The sequence below is a fragment of the Somniosus microcephalus genome, chromosome 14 (genome assembly GCF_052327205.1).
Source record: "Somniosus microcephalus isolate GS21.2 chromosome 14, FLI_Smic_1.0, whole genome shotgun sequence".
Taxonomy (NCBI): domain Eukaryota; kingdom Metazoa; phylum Chordata; class Chondrichthyes; order Squaliformes; family Somniosidae; genus Somniosus; species Somniosus microcephalus.
Window position 1 is genome coordinate 22038596 of NC_141000.1, and position 19519 is coordinate 22058114.

Genomic DNA, 19519 nt, shown 5'->3' on the forward strand with positions numbered 1-19519 from the left:
TTTGGGGTTTAAAGTTTGCATGTCTGAGGATTCTTCAATCAAATTAGTTGAAGAAACATGCTGTTGCATACCCTGCTCACATGCCACAGATCCCCTGTAGAGGGCGCCGCATTGAAAAGGATCGCTAATAAACACAAGCTGTCGTGCAAAAGCCCACGAAAAGTCTGTGGGTAGCTGTAAGCATAATCAATGGCGTGCACCATTCCTTCGCCGGTAACCGCAAAATCCGGGCCATTAAATCATCACAATTATACTACCCATATACTTGAGGTTTAGGACTATTTTGTGAAAACGGGTGAAGGTTTAGAGTGCTAACAGAGATGCCTTCTGCAGGCAACTAGGATACGAATATTGGTGACAGTTAAAAAGGTACCAGGTTGCACTCTAGGCCAATCAGTACTCCCATTCTGCAATAAAGCACTTCAGTAAAGTAAAATGCATCACTGAAAACCGCCCCAAGGTTGCGCCATATGGAGGGGCAATAGAGGGAGGGGAGGCTGGCCAAAAGGAAGGAGAGGGAGGAGTTAGTAGAGGAAGATGAGGATGGGCGAGAGAGGGAGGATTAAGATAGGGGTACAATGTGAGAGGACGAGTCAGAGAAAGGGGTAGAAAGATGAGTACAGTAAGACAGGGTCCAGGAGAGAACAGATGTGGAAGAGGAGGACAATCGTTGAGCAAATCCAGAGAAACCTACAATGGGGAGGGTGCTGGAAAACTCCCTCAGCAGGAAGTCGGGGTGAGCTCTTCCCTCCTGCAGGGATGATTTTCCTGCTCGGCAGGTACATTTAGACAATTAACATGCACATTGCGGAATAACAGGCTCCATTTTCTTAGCGGTGGTAGGTCTGATATCATTCCACTGGGGAGTCGGCTGGTTCGGCTTTGACGGTTTACTGCCATTGTTTTTAAAGCCTTTTTCCAAAGGGATTCAATTGTTAATAGGTTAAATATAAATACTTTTTCCTGCAGGTTCACAGTACACAAAGTTTGCTTTACTACCGCGTAGAGGGAGATGTGTGATTAAAGTTTTCACTCGTGAAAATGCTGGCCAACAGACATTATTTTAACATTGGCCCTTTTGCTACACTTCGATTTTCATTTTAAACAGTATTATGGTAGTAACTTGAATAAGGATTCTGGTTTAATTTGTGGGAATCTTTCACTGCTATTTGTTGTTGATGATGGCTGTTTGTGAGTGACAGCGCGTAATGTTAGTTCAGCCCCTCTGTGCTTAATGGGGGTCACAGCATGTCACACTCAGAGCCAAATATAGGTACAGTATCAATGGAATGTGCGGCCACTCACTGTTTTTAATATATAATAGTTACTTTGAAGTTAACAATTTCCCACCACAGGAATATCAGTTGGTTCAAATATACATTTAACTCCATTTAGCAACAAAAAATAAAATGAGCGATTTTTTTGGAGGGAGGTAAATAACTTTGCTAACAACAGAAACCAAGTATTGAGTACTGCATTTATAACTAGAGCTATTTGAACAAACCTTGACTCCAGGTTTTGCTCCTCTTTTTGCTGGTTTGGATGGATCAGCCGTGGAAACAGATTTAGGTGATGAATTGATTTGTGATGGTACACTCTTTTTTGAAGTGGATTGCCCAGGTCGTTTGCCCCGTATGCTTTTACGACCTTTCTGTATTGACAATTCATCAGCAGATTTTTGTGGTGATTGCATTGTCCGTTTAGTCAGTCTGGAAGGAGTTGATGGAGTAGCAGGAATACTCTTTGGAATGGAGACTGAGAATAAGCAGAACATTAAAAAAAAATAGAATACCATACTAAATCAAACAATACTAGTGTACAATATATGCATCTCCTTCAAAAGAAACCAACCAAACCATCCCTTCATCGTCCCTCACACAGCCGAAGATGATTATCCTCCTCTTCATCCACTTTTTTGAATGTTATACATGAAGGCAATTAATGTCAGCCTGAGCTCAATGGTAGTACTCTCACCTCCCATGGAAGACATGGGTTCAAACTCCACTCTAGAGACTTGAATACATAATCTAGTCTGACAGTTCAGTGCAGTATTGAGGGAATGGTACACTGTTGGAGATGCTGTTTTTCGGAGGAAATGTTAAACTGAAGCCGATTCTTCCCGCTCAAGTGGATATAAAAGATCTCATGACACTACTTGCAAAAGAACCGGAGAGTTCTCCCGGCGTCCTGACCAAACTTTATACTTCAACCACAAGCACTGAACCAGATTATCTAAAACATTCATTAAAAATTCACTAAAACAAGCATCTCATGGCTCTTTGTGGGATCTTGCGGTGCACAAATTTGCTGCCGCCTTTCCCTGCACTACAACAGTGACTACTTCAAAAACGACTTAATTGGCTGTTAAGCACATTGGGTCTTCCTAAAGTCATGAAAGACAAGTTATTTTGTGATAATTAGGAAGAAAAAAAAGCATGACTGAAAGGTTTGTCAAATTGCCAGTTGTGTTAGTTAGGTAATTGCAGATAGTCTACACTAACCTAATTTAGTTTTTCCATTCTACACTACATTCAAACAATAGTCAGTCAGCAGACATCTGAATTTTAACCAGATTTATTCCAGTCACTGTCTATTCAATTCAATCAATCATAATGGACAGACCACTTTACACCAATAAATTTGACTTTCAGCTAATTGCATATTTTTGTTTTAAACAAAAGATGACAATGTTTAAAAATTCTGAAGTAAAGTTGGTGTTATTTGATGGCAAAGATGCTGGGTTTGAATCCAGTCCAAACCAAAGATTAAATTCCCTTTTCCTCTTTTGGTTGTAAAAGCTCAATTTGGACTATCCAAAGGCCACCATCCTCCTTTGCTTTGCCTTGCAAAACATTTGCTCACTCTTGAATAAGACCTTTTCCATCCATAACCTCATCTTGGAAGAAATAATCAACTTCCTGGGCCTGACAAACTTCACTCACTGCTGGTCACTCCTTGCCCCGCACCAAGACCACCAGGCTTTATGTTCCTTCATACCCTTATTATGATGTGGCAGTCATCTTGTGATCTCACATCCCCTTATAAAAACAGAGAAAATGCTGGAAACACTTAGGTCAGATGTGTAGAGAGAGGATTGAGTCAGACGATGGCGAACGGTCATCACAATGAAATGTTAACCCTATCTTCCTCACTCCACAAAAGTTGCCTAACCTGAGTGTTTCCAGCATCTTCTGTTTTTATTTCGGATTTTAAAATCAATGCACGGAAGGGGGCCATTCACAAATTAGCCAGAAAGAGCTATCTCGTAAGTGCCACTCACCCCTCTTTCCCCATAGCCCTGCAATCTTTTCCTTTTCAAGTACATATCCACTTCCTTTATGAAAGTTACTATTGAATTGGCTTCCACCACCCTTTCAGGCAGTGCATTCCAGATCAGATCTCGCTGTGTAAAATATTTCTCATCTCCCCTCTGGTTCTTTTGCCAATAATCTTAAATCTGTGTCCTCTGGTTACCGACTCACCCACAACCACTCTTGCATGGTTCTGCTTATATCTGTCACAACACAGACGCAAGTGTCTCCAAAGGTTTCTCCTTCTCCGCTTATTACGGAGTTCACCTCTGAGTCCACATCACGGAAGACCTCTCCTGGTCCCTCAATACCTCCTCTCTGGTGAAGAAGGACCAGCAGCGCCTATATTTCCTAAGGAGGCTGAAGGGATGTAACCTGTCACCCCTGATCCTCTCTAACTTTTACCGTTGCACTATGGAGAGCATCCTGACAAACTGTATCACAGTATGGTATGGCAGCTGTAGCTACTATGACCGGAAAGCCCTGCAGCGGGTAGTCAAAACTGCCCAACGCATTACCGGCACCCGGCTACCGACCATAGAGCACATATACCAGAAACGCTGTCTATGGAGGTCACGGTCCATCATCAAAGACCCTACCCACCCCAGCCACAGTCTGTTCGCCCTCCTGCCATCTGGGAGACGCTACAGATGCATTCGCACCCGTACGACCAGATTTAGGAACAGCTTCTTTCCCAGGGCTGTCATCCTACTGAACTCCACAAATAAACTCTAAAGCCTGCAGATCTGCCAATGCACTTTATTATGGTTATGTTTATGTTAATATACTACAAGCCAAATGTATGTTGAATGTTTAAATGTCTTAATCCAAATGTACACTCTCGGGAGCTGCAAGCCTACATTTCGTTGTAGTGCACTTGTGCACTAACAATAACAATAAAAGTTGATTTGATTTGATTCTACAACATCGGCCACCATTTCAGCCACCAAAATTTTCAGCATCTACAGTACTTTGCTTTTTGGCCTTTCCCCTTCATGTCAAAACACGTCATCCTGTACCACCCCTCCCATCTCTCCTTGAAGATCCACCTCATTTATGCCCCATAGACCCACTATGACCTTTCGACTACTCACCAACTCTCTCTTCTGCCCTCAAACTAACCAAACCCCCTACCTATTCCATTCTCTGCTATTCCTACTTCATCTCCTCTTAGCCTCAAGCACACATCTCCTCCTCGGTTTTACATCTCATTCAAAAGACAGCAGCTCCAAATATGCAGCACTGAAGTACCAAGCTAGATTATGTGCTCAAGTCTTGGACTGGTTTTTGGACCCATGACCTTCTGACGGAGGTGAGAATGCTATCACTGAGCCAAGCAGGCACCGCTGATAACCATGGCATCCACATTCAGGGACATAAAATGTCTTAACATTCCATCATTAATTATTTCATTGCTTTATTTTACCAATTTGCAAATGAACACTGGTTTCAAATATGGATTTGTGCCAATTACACACAAACACTGCAAATGCCAGACTTCAATTATATGCCTAATAGTATTCTGGTCTGCTTTATCTGGGCACTTAAACAAGTGTCATAACTCAAAGCACAACTACCCTTTCAACTATATTATTAGGAAAACTGCATAGTACTTGGGCCAATTCAATCCGCATCTGGGAACTTATTTTGAGTGCAAGGATGAAAGTCTTTCCAGGAAAATAGGTTTGGGTGGTTTTGGAAAGAAAGATGACCTCTGATCTTCTTTGAATAATGCCACAGGGTCATTAAAGTTCATCTGAATCCCAAAGACAGGCAGACAGGATTTGGTTTAATGACTCGTGCAAAGGAAGGTATCTCCAATAATACTGTACTACCTCAGTACTGCAGGGTGTCAGCCCACATTATGCGCTCAAGCTGGGGCGCAATTTCACAACTGTCTGACTCGGCAGCGAATGCTACCAACTGAACCAAGCTGACAGAAACTAAGTACAAGGATTGCATTTGCAAACAATGCATCTGTCACTTGCTTGATAAATCTGAAGATTGCAGAGTAGATTGAAAAGTTCTGGTGGCATAAATGCTTAATACTAGGGTTACCTTCTCATGTATGGGAAGAGCTGTCTCGGTTGTATAAATTGCCTGCAGGACAGCTTTCAGCAGATGGCACAGCTATGCGGCATCATTCCTTGTGAGAGCTCCTCTTACATGCCCAGGTATGAATGGGGATTTTGGGGTAATGGCAGGTACGGCCATAACACCCGAGGTGTTGTCATACCTACGATTGGTTTACATCTCGTGCCTGCCTTGTTCATTTAAATTGTGTAGCGCTTAAAATTCACAAAGAAATTCTCAACCTCAATACTTCATTTGCGACAAGTTCAACTGTAGCCGCAAGCAATAATACAACTGGAGAAAAGTTATTAAAAAAAAAATTAAAATGCAAAAATGGCACAGTCCAAAGCAACAGAAACTACGACAATGAGAAAAACACAAATAAATATTTTTCCCCCCCAAAAGGAATCACATTAGCAACAACATTGCAAAAATAAATTGAGCTTTAAGCATCCAATTTCAGTAAGTCATGTACCCATTTTATATGGGCGAGCTGAGAACTGGAGGCGAAGCTTGCCAGAAGAACATTAGACACAAGGCTAATCAACAGAATTTGAGGTTATTACAAGCTTTGCGCTGAGCAGCACTGCAGCCTCTTGAAAGCTGGCAAGTTTGTTTACTGCAAAATGCAGTGCTTTGGATGTATCGATCCAATTTACCAATCCATGCTTATCTCCACCATGGCGCTAAGCCACCAGTGGGGCCTCACCATTCCATGGAATTATAGCCAAGTATTGGATACATCTGTCATAACCTAACGTATATGCATAACAATGAGACTTTTTTGAGAATTCATTAGTAGCCGTAAGCATGCATAATAAGGCAAGAGACGGACACTAATCATTTAATTAATATGCTACAAACCAGTATTACTTAATGCAGCAATTCCTTGGGGGGAGAGAAATGCATTTAAAAAGACAGAGACTGAGGGAATGACCTCTCAGAAATTGGAATCATGCAGACAGGGCTGTAACAAAAAAATGGATCAATCTGCTTGAAACACTATGCAGGAGATTGCAATATCAACTGTTAATGATTTTCAAGTCAGGATGGAAATAATTTTACCTCAATCCAGCTGAAATTAAATATCTTGTTTTTAACAGCCAGCTTTCTGGTTTGCCTTTTACCACAGCTCATTTGTACTAAAGTCACCTAGAACTGATATAGACATGGGGGGAAATTTTACACTGTGGTTATGCCAGTATCCAGTGTTGATACATTTTAAATTAAAACTGGGCACCACATTTAAAATTTCCACAAAGCCTGTTCAATTAATTGCAGAGACTTGGGACTAAATAATTTTTTTAATTTTTTTTTTTTTTTTTTTTTAATTTCCAGCATTTACACCTGGCAACGAAGAGGCCACCAGCAACGCTGCACGCTGGGCAGGCCTCCAAGGTGATGAGTTTCATAAACAGAATAATTTTGGAAGGAAAAAAAAGTAATTGAACAACAAACGCTTACAACTGTCTACACAAAACACAATGCCAAAAGCAGCTGATGAGCATCCTCCACCCATGAACAGAACTTCATCCAACCGCCTGTACAAGACAGATGAAATGGAATGCATGCTCCACATTGGTGTTGCGTATCAATATAGCGAGATGAAGTACTCTTGGAAAACAAGAGAAAGTTGGTATTGGCAGAATTGAAGCACACGAGCACTGACATTAACTGGTTGCATTAGTGTTGACTCTAATTTTGGAATTCATCTGTCAGTCAGGGGGGGGGGGGGGGGGTGGGTGGAAGGGAGAAATTAACTGTTAATCCGGTTTAATTGTAAATCGGAAGGTTTACATAAAATCTAATACATTAGAGATTGAAAAGATTTCATTTAAATTTGAGGTTCTGATAAAATTTATGAAAATCTCAACCTTCGCTCATTATGATTTGAATTATTTGAAAGGTTGCAGCCTTAACCCCTGCTCAGTTATCCAATAATCCATTTATACTCGGTGAAAAATTACCTCGGTAATACAGCATTGTCCTGCAAAATAAAACCAATACCAATCCACAAGGTCCTAAAACCTGCAACAACTCTGCACTTAAACAAAATTTTTTTTTTTTTTTTTTTTTTTTTAAATGGGATGTGGGCGTCGCTGGCAAGGCCAGCATTTATTGCCCATCCCTAACTGACGCCTGAAAATATACCAACTACTTTTGTAAATTCCTCCAAAGTCAGAGGGAATGAATAAACATCCCCAAAGGGGGAATCTTGATTCAAAAATGTATCCGTTATAAATAACAATTGTCTGCACATTTTAGACCATCCAACTATATCAGGGCTCAGATGGCAAACATGCATCAATCTGCGTTAACCTTATAACATTTGGAAATGTGAGAGATATCCAGGATGGTCAGAAATCTCTCAGTATTCATAACATGGTTTATTTAGCAAAATAGCTTTCTATAAACATTAGAGATAATCCGTAAAAAAAGTTAAAATTGAAATATTTGTGCAAGTAAATTTTAATTGTACCCAAAAGAACACAGTATTTCCTGAAGAGACCCTGAAAGCTATACTGCATAACAATGTACAACTCTGAACAAAAGAGGCCTTTAACTGAAATATGAAAAATCATTAAATGTAGAAGTCAAATAACCTTTCTATTTGAAGTCAAGCAAGCTGTGGGGACAACTCTATCTCCTGTAAAATCTGGTGCCTAAATCTCACTTTCCAGCCAATCTAATGGCCTGTAAATATTGGATTTGCCCTGTTTAATGTACAAGTTTCAGGTAGATTTTATACTAGTTGTTACACGATACATCAATAACCTTTATGGTTTTCTAGGCACAGTTGTTAGGAGAATAGGCAATATATTTAACTACCTTGAAGTTAATAGAACACTATAAACAATGTATTTATCGTGTATTTTTTAAAAATCAGCTTGTCCAAATTAAAAAACAATTTAACTGTATCAAGCTATTAATAGCAATTTGAGAGACACATCAACTATTTCTTCCTTCAGATAAAAGGGTGACGTGAATAAACTCAAGCCAATCCACTATCCTGTTCCAAACTGGCAAGCAAAAAGAAAAAAAATATAAGGGCTGATCTTGCAGAATTACTGCTGGGGTCAAGCCCGAAGCAATGAGTCAGCCCCTCCTATTTATTTCCACAGGCTCCCTGTGTGGAATAGGCACAGTGAACCCATGCTGCCAGGGGATGGGAGAGTTTAAGGTTTGTAGCTTGCCATGAAAGGGGATGGTAATTATTTGTGCACACAAATGCTAGGAGAAATGTGGATAAACTATACGTAGCAGGCCCTGCTACAAAATGTGCCAAGGTAAGCCGGCCCAAAATTAGACAAACTATTACTATTAGCGAGGAGGCAAGGTACTGCAGTAACATTACAAATCTGGTTTGTTCTAAGGGAGGCAGAACAGGACCACGAAGACAAACTTTAACCTTTATCACACAAGGTTTCATGTCAATTAAACTGTATGGCAGTGAAATGACTCGCACAATCGATATATATCTTAAAAAATAGGGTGCTCTCCAAACCAACACAGCTACCAAAAATTACATGCTTGATCCATTATAATGGACAAATATAGGAGAAGTGTGAACTGAACACATAGGTGACTGTCTCACAGCTCTTCCAAAGCCGAGCATCTGGATTTGTTGTGTGCACTTTTAGGAGAAGGCATCATGTAACCATCAAGAGCGAACCAAAACTGATGGCAAACTCCCATTTTACAACTGTCCTACATCAGGAAGCATGCCACAAAATCTTTGGCCCCCAGTTCAATCGAGGGTTGGGTGTGGGGGGCAGTTTGGAATATGACGACATAGTAACACCGCACAGCAAGAAACATCTTTTATTAGTTTAATTGTCCCGATACTCAAGTCACGCACTCAGTAAAAGATACATTTTTCAGAACAAGAGCACAAAGCACAGTATTCCTTGCAGCTTACCTTTGGAAGGTATTCCTTCCTGACACCATTGTAATATACAGATCAGGTCAAAGCTCTGCAGTCCTGCCACATCCAGTCGTGAATAGTGGTGGACAATTAAACAACTAATGGGAGGAGGCTGCTCCATGGACATCCCCATCTTCAATGATGGCGGATCCCAGCATGTGAGGGCAAATGACAAGGCTGAAGTGCTTGCAACCACCTTCAGCCATAAGTGTTGAGTGGATGATCTATCTCGGCCTCCTCCCGAGATCCCCACCATCCAGTCTTCAGTCACTTCAATTCACTCCACGTGATATCAAGAAATGGCTGAGCGCACCGGATACAGCAAAGGCTATGGGCCCTGACAACGTCCCAGCTGTAGTACTGAAGACTTGTGTTCCAGAACTAGCTGTGCCTCAAGCCAACCTATTCCAGTACAGCTACAACACTGGTATCTACCTGAAAATGGAAAATTGCATAGATGTCCACTAAAAGCAAGACAAATCCAATCCAGCCAATTATCGCCCATCAGTCTACTCCCAATCATCAGCAAAGTGATGGAAGGTGTCATCGACAGTGCTATCAAGCGGCACTTACTCACCAATAACCTGCTCACCAATGCTCAGTTTGGGCTCCTCCAGGACCACTTGGCTCCAGACCGCCTAACAGCCTTGGTCCAAACATGGAAAAAAGAGCTGAATTCCAGAGGTGAGGTGAGTGACCGCCCTTGACATCAAGGAGCCCTAGTAAAATTGAAGTCAATGGGAATCAGGGGGAAAATTCTCCACTGGCTGGAATTATACCTAGCACAAAGGAAGGTGGTTGTTGGACGCAAATCATCTCAGCCCCAGGACATCAATGCAGGAGCTCCTCAGGGCAGTGTCCTAGGTCCAACCATCGTCAGCTGCTTCATCAATGACCTACCCTCCATCATAAAGTCAGAAGTGGGGGCGTTTGCTGATGATTGCACAGTGTTCAGTTCCATTCGCAACGCCACAGATAATGAAGCAATCCGTGCCCGCATGCAGCAAGACCTGGAAAACCTTCAGGCTTGGGCTGATAAGTGGCAAGCAACATTCGCGCAACACAAGTGCCAGGCAATGACCATCTCCAAGAGAGAGTCTAACCACCTCCCCTTGAAATTCAACGGCATTACCAACATTGAATCCCCCACCATCAACATCCTGGGGGGGTGGGAGGGTTCACCATTGACCAGAAATGTAACTGGACCAGCCATGTAAATACTGTGGCTACAAGAGCAGGTCAGAGGCTGGGTATTCTGCACCGAGTGACTCACCTTCTGGCTCCCCAAAGCTTTTCCACCATCTACAAGTCATGAATGTGAATGGAATATTCTCTACTTTCCAGGATGAGTGCAGCTCCAACAACACAAGAAGTTCAACACCATCCAGGACAAAGCAGCCCACTTGATTGGCACCCCATTCACCTTAAACACTCACTCCACCAACCCCCCCACCCCCAGCTCCAACACAAGGTGTCTGCCGTGTGTACCAGCTACAAGATGCACTGCAGCAACTCGCCAAGGCTTCTTCGTCAGCACCTCCCAAACCAGTGACCTCTACCACCTAGAAGGACAAGAGCAGCAGGCGCATGGGAACACCACCACCTCCAGGTTCCCCTGCAAGTCTCACACCATCCTGACTTGGAAATATATTGCCGTTCCTTCATCCTGGCTGGGTCAAAAACCTGGAACTTGCTACCTAACAGCACTGTGGGAGTACCTTCACCACACAGACTGCAGTGGTTCAAGGCAGCGACTCACCACCACCTTCTCAAGGGCAATTAGGGATGGGCCATAAACGCTGGCCGTACCGGCAACGTCCACATCCCACGAATGAATAAAAAAGGCAATTTCTTATTCTATAGAGCCTTCCCAAGGTGAAATGACAGGCCCCGCAGTTCTTCAGAATATGTTATGTCACACATTCCACTTGGCACAGGAACCATTGTAGATACATGCACCCATGGGCATTTAGACTGAGTTAAAGGAGGGAACACCAAACAAAGCATATGTAAAAGTGAGGAGGAACAAGTGAGGTGACAGCAGAGGAACATGAGGTACCAGGCCACAGTGCCAGCTCTAGGCATTCCTAAACTGCATGGATCGCCCACTGGGTGTGCCTTTATAAGAGAGTTGCTGGATGAGCAAGGACCTTTTTTTGACATTTGTAAGTATTGTGAATGCCCTGAAAGGGTTGTTGGCGATTGCGCGGCACTGCAGCTCCCGATGTCGCTACAGCAATGCGTGACAAATTCAAACAGCTCTAGTGCACTTTGAAGTGCAAAGGAAACTCCATGGCCATCTTCAGGGGAATCCCTGAGGATAGGGTCTTAAACTAGACACGGTTTCTCTTATGGACTGTTGTACTTGGGACTCTAACTTACAGAAGTCTCTCACTGCTAGAATGGACAGGCTGAGAGATGGGCTTAAAAATACCTTGATGGTAGGTTTCACACTCCTCAGTGGTGCTCCATCATCTGTTCCCACACAGATCCATGCCCATCCTGCAGGAGTTCATACTAGGGTACAGCATGAGGAGCGACAGATGAAGCAGCTGCCTTTGAGGGCGACAAGACACCTGTCCAAAGCCATCCAGCCCCTCAAAGGGCTGAAGTGTTAGACAGCCACGGTATTACCAGATATAGTGCCAGATGTTGCAGGGCCATTCCATGTTCTTCTACTAAGAGGTGCATGTCTATTGTCATTACGAGGCCCCCACTAAAAAAACAGCACCCTGCCACCAAACATTCTTCCCAATGAGGCAATAGATGCAAAACAAAAGATGACATCTCAGACAATACAGCACTCCCTTTGTACTGAAGTATCAGCCTAGATTGTGTGTGCTTATCCATAGCAGAACTTAAACCCACATCATCTGATTCAGAGGGAATAGTGTAACCAGATGGTCGTATGATGCCCTGCACTCCTGGGAACCTTCCATTCCAGTACAAGTTCTGTGTTCTGTTCAGCTGATGCCTCCTTTTCAAAGGGAAAGTGATGCCTCTTGCAAACATGTCTTTTGCAAGGTGCATCTATGGGCAGTAAATTAGCTAATGTGGCATATGTTACCTGCAGTGGCTTAGAAGAATCCAGCTACTGTACATAAAAGATTAATGCATTGGTAACCTTTACATCTACAGAAAGAGCTGTTCCTGTTGTTCAATCTGTCTGCAGGTCAGCTTGGAGCAGGTGGCTTAACTCTAACAGTCTTGATTGTGAAGCAGAGGTACTGAAGACAGGTCATTAGCGATGCCCAGGTAGATCTGTCTTAGTCTGTAAATTGAGGTCCTGGGGTAAGTTTGGATGTTTACATAATATCTCTGGTGTAATCGTACCCATTTCTTATAGCAGATTTAAACTAATTATGGAAAGAGACCAGAAAATATCAAGCGTAAAAATGCTCAACTGGGGAAGAGCTAATTTCAGTGATTTAAAAAAAGGGACCTAGCACAGGTAGATTGGAAAAGGTGATTGCAGGGTAAAGCAGTAATGGAGCAATGGAGGGCATTTAGGGAAGAGATAGTTCAGGTACAAACTAGGCATATTCCTTTGAAGGGAAAAGGTAGAGCATCCAAAGCTAACGCACCCTGGATGACAAAGGAAATAAGTCAAAATAAAACAAAGGAGGTTTATAACAAATGTCAGAAGCAAGATTCAGTTAATAACCAGGAAGACTATGGAAAATACAGGAGGGAATTGAAAAAGTTAATACGGGAGGCAAAGAGAGGGTACGAGAAAAGATTACCAGGCAACTTTAAAATGAACCCTAAAACTTTTTATAAACATATAAAGTGTAAGCAGTTTGCAAGGGAAAAAAGTTGAGCCTATTTAGGACCCAAAGGGAAATCTTCATGTAGAGACAGAGAACATGGCAGAAGTATTAAATTAGTACAGGAAACTCTTAGGTATCCGGCACCGGGGTGGTGCCGGTTGATTAAAAATTCCGGATGACGGCGAGGGTTATCTGAGGCTATTTTTAAACAATCAAAAATGAAAAAAATCAAGAAATGTGCAATATACAGTAATTGGGTACTCACCTACAGAATGTTGTGTTAAATGGATGGCGGAAAATGCTTGATTAAGTACAGTACTGCCAGTTGAGGGTAATCCATAACTCTTTAATTACTTCCGACAGCGCCAAGAAGCCGAGTAGTGGCAGTTTGGAGAACTACCCCCACTGACTAACTCGGCCACCGCGGGAGACTCGGACTCGGCAACACTGCCGGTTATTGAGGTGTTGTTTTCGGAGTATGAATTTTGCCGGTTAATTGAGAATTCTGGATATTTTAGGTGCCATTTAAACAAGAGTTTCCTGTACTTTGCATCTGTTTTCACAAAGGAAACAAGATGGCTACGAGGGAGGAGGGAAGTTATGGACAGAATAGCAATAGTTAGAAAGGACTTACTAAAAAATATTAGCATGACTGAAAGTTGATAAGTCACCTGGTCCACAAGGAATGCATCCGAGGTTGCTGAAAGAAGCAAAAAGGTAGAAATAGCAGAGGCATTGGTCACAATCTTTCAATCCTCATTCGACACAGGAGTAGTGCTGTAGGGCTGCTAATGTTATACCACTATTGAAGAAGGGGGAGAGGGATAAACCAGGAAACTACACGCCAGTCAGCCTAACATCAGCGGTGGGGATGTTATTGGAAACCATTATCAGGGACAAAATAAACTTTAATTTGGAATGGCATGGGTTAATCAAGGAGAGCCAGCATGGATTTGTTAAAGGCAAATCATGTCTGACTAACTTGACTGAATTCTTTGTTGAGATAATAGAGAAGGTTGATCAAGGTAGTGCAGTAGATGTTGTAGATGAAGGCATTCAACAAAGTGTCACATAGGAAGGTTGTTAAGAAAATGGAAGCCCATGGAATGAAGGGGAAAGTGGCAGTATGGATACAGAATTGGCTCGGTGACAGGAAGCAGGTGGTGGATGGAGGTGGTTTGCAGTGGTGCTCCCCAAGAGTAGGTTTTGGGTCCCTGACTCTTGACAATTTTTATAAACTAACTAGACTTGGGTGTTGGGAGCAGCATTATAAAGTTTGCAGATGATACAAAACTTGGCAAAGTAGAAGATCATGATGAGGATAGTCATAGGCTTCAGGATGACAGAGACAAGATGGTGAAATGGGCAGAAGCATGGCAAATGGCACGATTTTGAAAAGTGTAGAGGCGCAAAGAGACCTTGGTGTCCAAATACACAAATGCTTAAAGGCGGCAGGGTAAGTTGATAAGGTGGTTAAAAAATCATATGGGTTGCTTGGGTTTATAAATAGAGGAATAGAATATAAAAGCTAAGAGATCCTGCTCGAACTTTATAAATCACTGGTTAGACCTCAGCTGGAGTATTGTGGACAATTCTGGGCACCACTCTTCAGAAAAGATCTATGGGCATTAGAAAGGGTACAGAGGAGGTTGACCAGGATGTTACCAGGGACTTCAGTTATGTGGAGAAATTGGAAAAGTTAGGACTGTTCTCCTTGAAACAGAAAAGGTTAACAAGTGACCTAATCGAGGTTTTCAAGATGATGAGGGGTTTAGATAGAGTAGAGAGAAAAATTATTGCCTTTGGTGAGTGGGTTAATAACTTGAGGTCACAGATTCAAAATCATTAGCCAAAGATGTAAAAGGGGGGGGGGGGGGGGGGGGATGAGGAGAAATGTTTTCACTCAGTTGTCGTGATCTGAAATGCTCTGCCTAAAAAGGTGGTGGAAGCTGATTCCATAAATAATTTTGAAGAGGAGTTGGACAGGTACTTGAGGACGAAGAACTTACAAAAAGGCGGGGATGTGAGACTCGGCACGACTGCACTTTCAAAGAGCCAGCACGAGCACGATGGGCCAAATGGCCGCCTTCTGTGCTGTAAGTGTCTATGATTTTATGATTCACACGCAGCACAAGACTTTTAGTTACCAATAATTTTCTCACAACTGTCTTAGCTTGCAGCAAACATGGTCTCAGGATATGAATTCCACTGGGGGAACTCCAGCTTTACAAGGCTCCACTGGTGCCAAGGACCTTCACTAGCCAGGAACCACATTCCTCAGAACTTGTTCCAACAAAAAAACATGGTTTGCTATCACACTGCAAGGCACCTGTGAATGTCTCAATTTCCCCATTTATCAGTTTAGTAAAACTTTTTTCCTCACTTCAAATATTTTTTTAAAAGTTGAATTTATAAAGAAATGTAACTGTCCTAAAGAATAATTTTTTTTTTTTTTTTTTTTTAAAGTAGCATTTTAGCACAGTGAAAAGATAAGCCACTGAATATCACTAAGCAACCACCAAGAGGGATGGGAGAATATTCATGGAAGAGAAGTAAACAGGCAGCTTGCCATTATTTTCCCTCTCCTGTTGGGAAAAAAAGATCACAGTATAAACTGAACAGTTTCATGAACTGGAGGCACTACCTCCAAATGATACATGAGGAATGGGAGGGGAAAAAAAGCAAAGATATAATGCAACAAAAAAATTGATCATTGAAATATTAAGCAATGCTGCAGTGCCAAGAACACTTCTCTTTATTTTTTACATAACTATCTATGATCTTGAACAGTAATAATAGAGCAAGCAGCTGGCAATTTGCTGTTACAAATTCTGTTTTTGCCCTTCTTTAAATGTACATGTTGTGTTTCTTTTCCCCTTCACAAATGTATAAATGGGAAAAATCCAATTATTATTTAAGAAGTGAATTGTGTGGCAGCTGGTCACCATTAGGTATTAAATGACATGCATGAAACATCATTGATTTCACAAAGAAATATTCCAGATGCAGTATTATTGCTCCCACTCAAACAAAATCCTATTAAAAATTCTGTATCAATTACTCATGTATTTAACAACACAGCAACAAAATGAAACAAGAAAACTGTTTTGGTCTCAACACTGAAGAACAGTTCACCATATCCCAACATCAGAATTACAATTTTTAGAAAGCAACACAGCTCTCACAATGAAATACAATTTAAATTGAAGTTAAACTGTGACGATCTTAGAGATGATCAAACCGCAACAAAATAGTTGGAGACCTGTTTCGGAACAAAGAACATATCCACTTAGAGGCAACTGAATCGAGCAAACCTTTGAGCACCGAATCTGAATTTTCAGTCATATGACAAAACGGGCTGTATGAAAAGAAAGGTAAATTCTCTAAAATAGTAAGCTACAGACTTGGAATTGTTTGACAAAAATTGACACTGAAGTTAAACGATAACAATATAAAACAATACACAGTAGTCCTCGGTCAACACTGCAACATTCAGAAATAAATGATTCACCGACTGCATTAGAATATACTATTTCAAGTTTAGATCTGCAGCCCTTGCTGTAAATCTGTTGGCACGCCAATTTTTTTTTTTTTTTTTTAAAAGAAGGATGTACCCCACAGCCTTCATTTGGATTGAAACACTCTCAGTCACACAAAAGCTACTCAGGCAAACAACAACAAAGGCATACAGCTCAGTTCAATTTCACAGCATCAAAGTATAGAAAAAGGTTTCCATTCTCCAGTAATGCTTACTGTGGTTTTGTTTTCGATTTATTTCTTACTGAAACTTCAACTTCTACCAACTTAAGAGCCCTGAATTCACCTCCTGGATTTCCTCCGTCGACTGCACTGCTCCCTTTTTTTGCCTACTAACCCATCAACAAAGCCCATGCTGACTGAAGCTCGATCAGCAAACAGCATGTCTAGGATATTTGCATTCGTTTGGAAGGGGGGGGGGGGGGGGGGGGGGGAAGAAAGAGAGAAGACGAGAGTTGTGTTTTAAAGTAATATGTATATTGTGTGCAGGCTATAGGGACGGTGCCCATCAGTCACCTGCTCCCACTGTCTCCACCCCCACTTTTGCAGAAGGCTAAAAGGTTAAAATGGGTCACAGATCCACAAAAGGCAGAAAACCAAATTGGTCATTTGCATTTGTAGACAAAAGTGGCCATTCTGAAACATATGCGATGAAACCAAACCAAAAAGACTTGGACCAAATTCTTGTGCAATGGGATTTTAACAGTCAACAATGCAATAGGGATGTGCTAACACTTATTGGTAATTTGGTAAATTAATAATTATTGAAACATCTGAATACGTTACTAGATAGGGGAGCAGGCAAAATATGCATTTAACAATGTGTTCATATCACACTGAACAAGCTACCTTGATCAGCCTATTTTTACATCAACATAAAAAGTCAATTGCCCAAACACAATATTCATCGTTTACTTTGTTACAGCAACAGTACTCGTCTGATCTTAACCAGGATTAACACCACGGTTAGTGTCTGTACACGTACTGTATTGATCAAATGCTGGGTGGTTCGAGGTCAAGCTCATAGATTATTTCCATTTTCTGTTTACTTAATTGATGATCAGTTCATAGTAAGTCCCATAAATATTAAAAACAATTTTCTTTAAAAAAAAAAATGTTTTAAACTGCTTTGCCATAGTAGTAAGAAGCAATAAATCAGGATATTCTTCTATACAGATTGGGCTCCTCAAACAGCCTTTAATGAAAAGCTTTGAATATTTAGTCTATTAGGTTAAAAAGCTAACTTTATTCACACAACCACTTCAAGGATCTTAACAAAACTTACCTTTCATACTGAAATTAAACAGTACCTAGATCTAACTGCCATCATGAAAAAAAGAGATTATCTAGTGTCTAATTGGCTAATTGTAACATTTATCAGTTGATACTGTGGCTAAGTAAATATTTTAACAATCTGGAGTAAACAAAAAACCGAGAACACAAAGAGACTTGGAATCTACAATGCTGATTACCACAAAATTGTTATTTTTTTACGAGGAGACTGATTTTTACCCTCCCTGACAGTGTCTGCTTGAGATTTGATCTGTCTAACACTTTGAGTCAGAGGGACAAACCAATGATTCAGCCCCTCTCAGAAACTGCCATTCTGCTGCTGCCTGCCAATGAAGGCTCTAATGTTCACTGCAGGCATTCCACACTCCGCCTCCATGTCACCTCCAGACTCTCGCATGAAAACAAAGAGCCTCTGTCTTATTGGCTGAGATGAAAATGTTGCATCTCCCCTCCCTCTCATACAAAAGATTTAAAGGGCTTGTAGGCAGCCACAGAGTTCTGAATAACATTTCAGAATGCAATTTAATGAAACAGGATGTGATCCTCATAAGACTTGCAAACATAGAATGGCAACTGAACTTAAATAGAACCCTAAATGAGCCAACATTTTATGAACTATAATATCTTAAGCCATCTGCAAGGATACCTTAGGTGGTGTAATCTGGTAGTCAATTCCAGAAACACACACACACAATCTAAATATAGATTCTGAACACCAATATATTTTTGCACCTTTGATATAAATTTTTCTTTAAAAAATTCAAAATCTGCATTGAAGCATTACGTTTCCCTGAGTTAACTTTTTGAGAGAAAAAAATCAATGCCAAATTTCAACAAGAATAGCTAATTATGATGTAATGGTTCAACAAAATGAATTATAGTAGAAATACACATGTTGGGAAGGGTAAAGGCAGTTACAAATCGAAGACATGCAACAGGGCTTCAGCTTTGCATGCAATTAACTACCAAGGTAACCCTGCAAGCATAAAAATATCCTGCTTTAAATATAAAAACATTTTTTTAATTCTAGTTTTACTGAAGATTTCTTTTAATGTGCATGCACTTTGCCATAACAAAAGCCTCAAGGCATTCCCCAGCAGACAAATCTTTATAGCCTAAGCCCTAAAACCAAGAATGTAAAATAATAGATAAACCAGGAACCTATTTCAATAGCATATATAGTATGAAAAATGGGCCTGTAATATAGCCATCACCCTGGCAAACCAGGAGTGGCTCCCAAACCACAAGCAAATTCCACTCCAAAGCAAATTTTCTGCTTCCAAAATACATTTGCACCCTTATTAATTTACTTTGTCAATTCGCCTTCAGGCCAGACTGTGTAGATAGATTTCTGACTCTCATAACATTACTATCATAAATCGAGCTGGCATATGGATCACAAGAACATAACAGACTCTTCAGATAGCAGAAAAAAGACAATAAAGCCCCAGAAACCGCCAAAATAATTTGAATCGCACTTTTTGCAATGTTCAGTAGGCGAATTACACACATCATCTAACTTGAAGTGATTAAGCAACCATACGTAGATTGTGCTCTTAAGCGCACAATGCTCCACGAGTTTTCCACTCGTCACAAATTACAACTTCTTC

General features: G+C 41.1%; 1 protein-coding gene across 7 annotated transcripts in view; it reads right to left on the minus strand.

Moving 5' to 3' along the window:
• The window catches only part of LOC147107372 (polycomb protein SCMH1), a 204608-nt gene that overhangs the window by 45457 nt on the left and 139632 nt on the right, over window positions 1-19519 (minus strand). For 5 of the 7 annotated variants that reach the window (XM_086006331.1, XM_086006330.1, XM_086006329.1 and 2 more), the window contains 2 exons: window positions 13714-13779; window positions 1505-1755 (listed from right to left, as the gene is read on the minus strand). In XM_086006331.1, the coding sequence (XP_085862457.1) occupies window positions 1505-1755; window positions 13714-13779 (317 nt within the window). The remainder of the gene's footprint in view (window positions 1-1504; window positions 1756-13713; window positions 13780-19519) is intronic. The other 2 variants (XM_086006333.1, XM_086006336.1) reach the window with 1 other exon arrangement.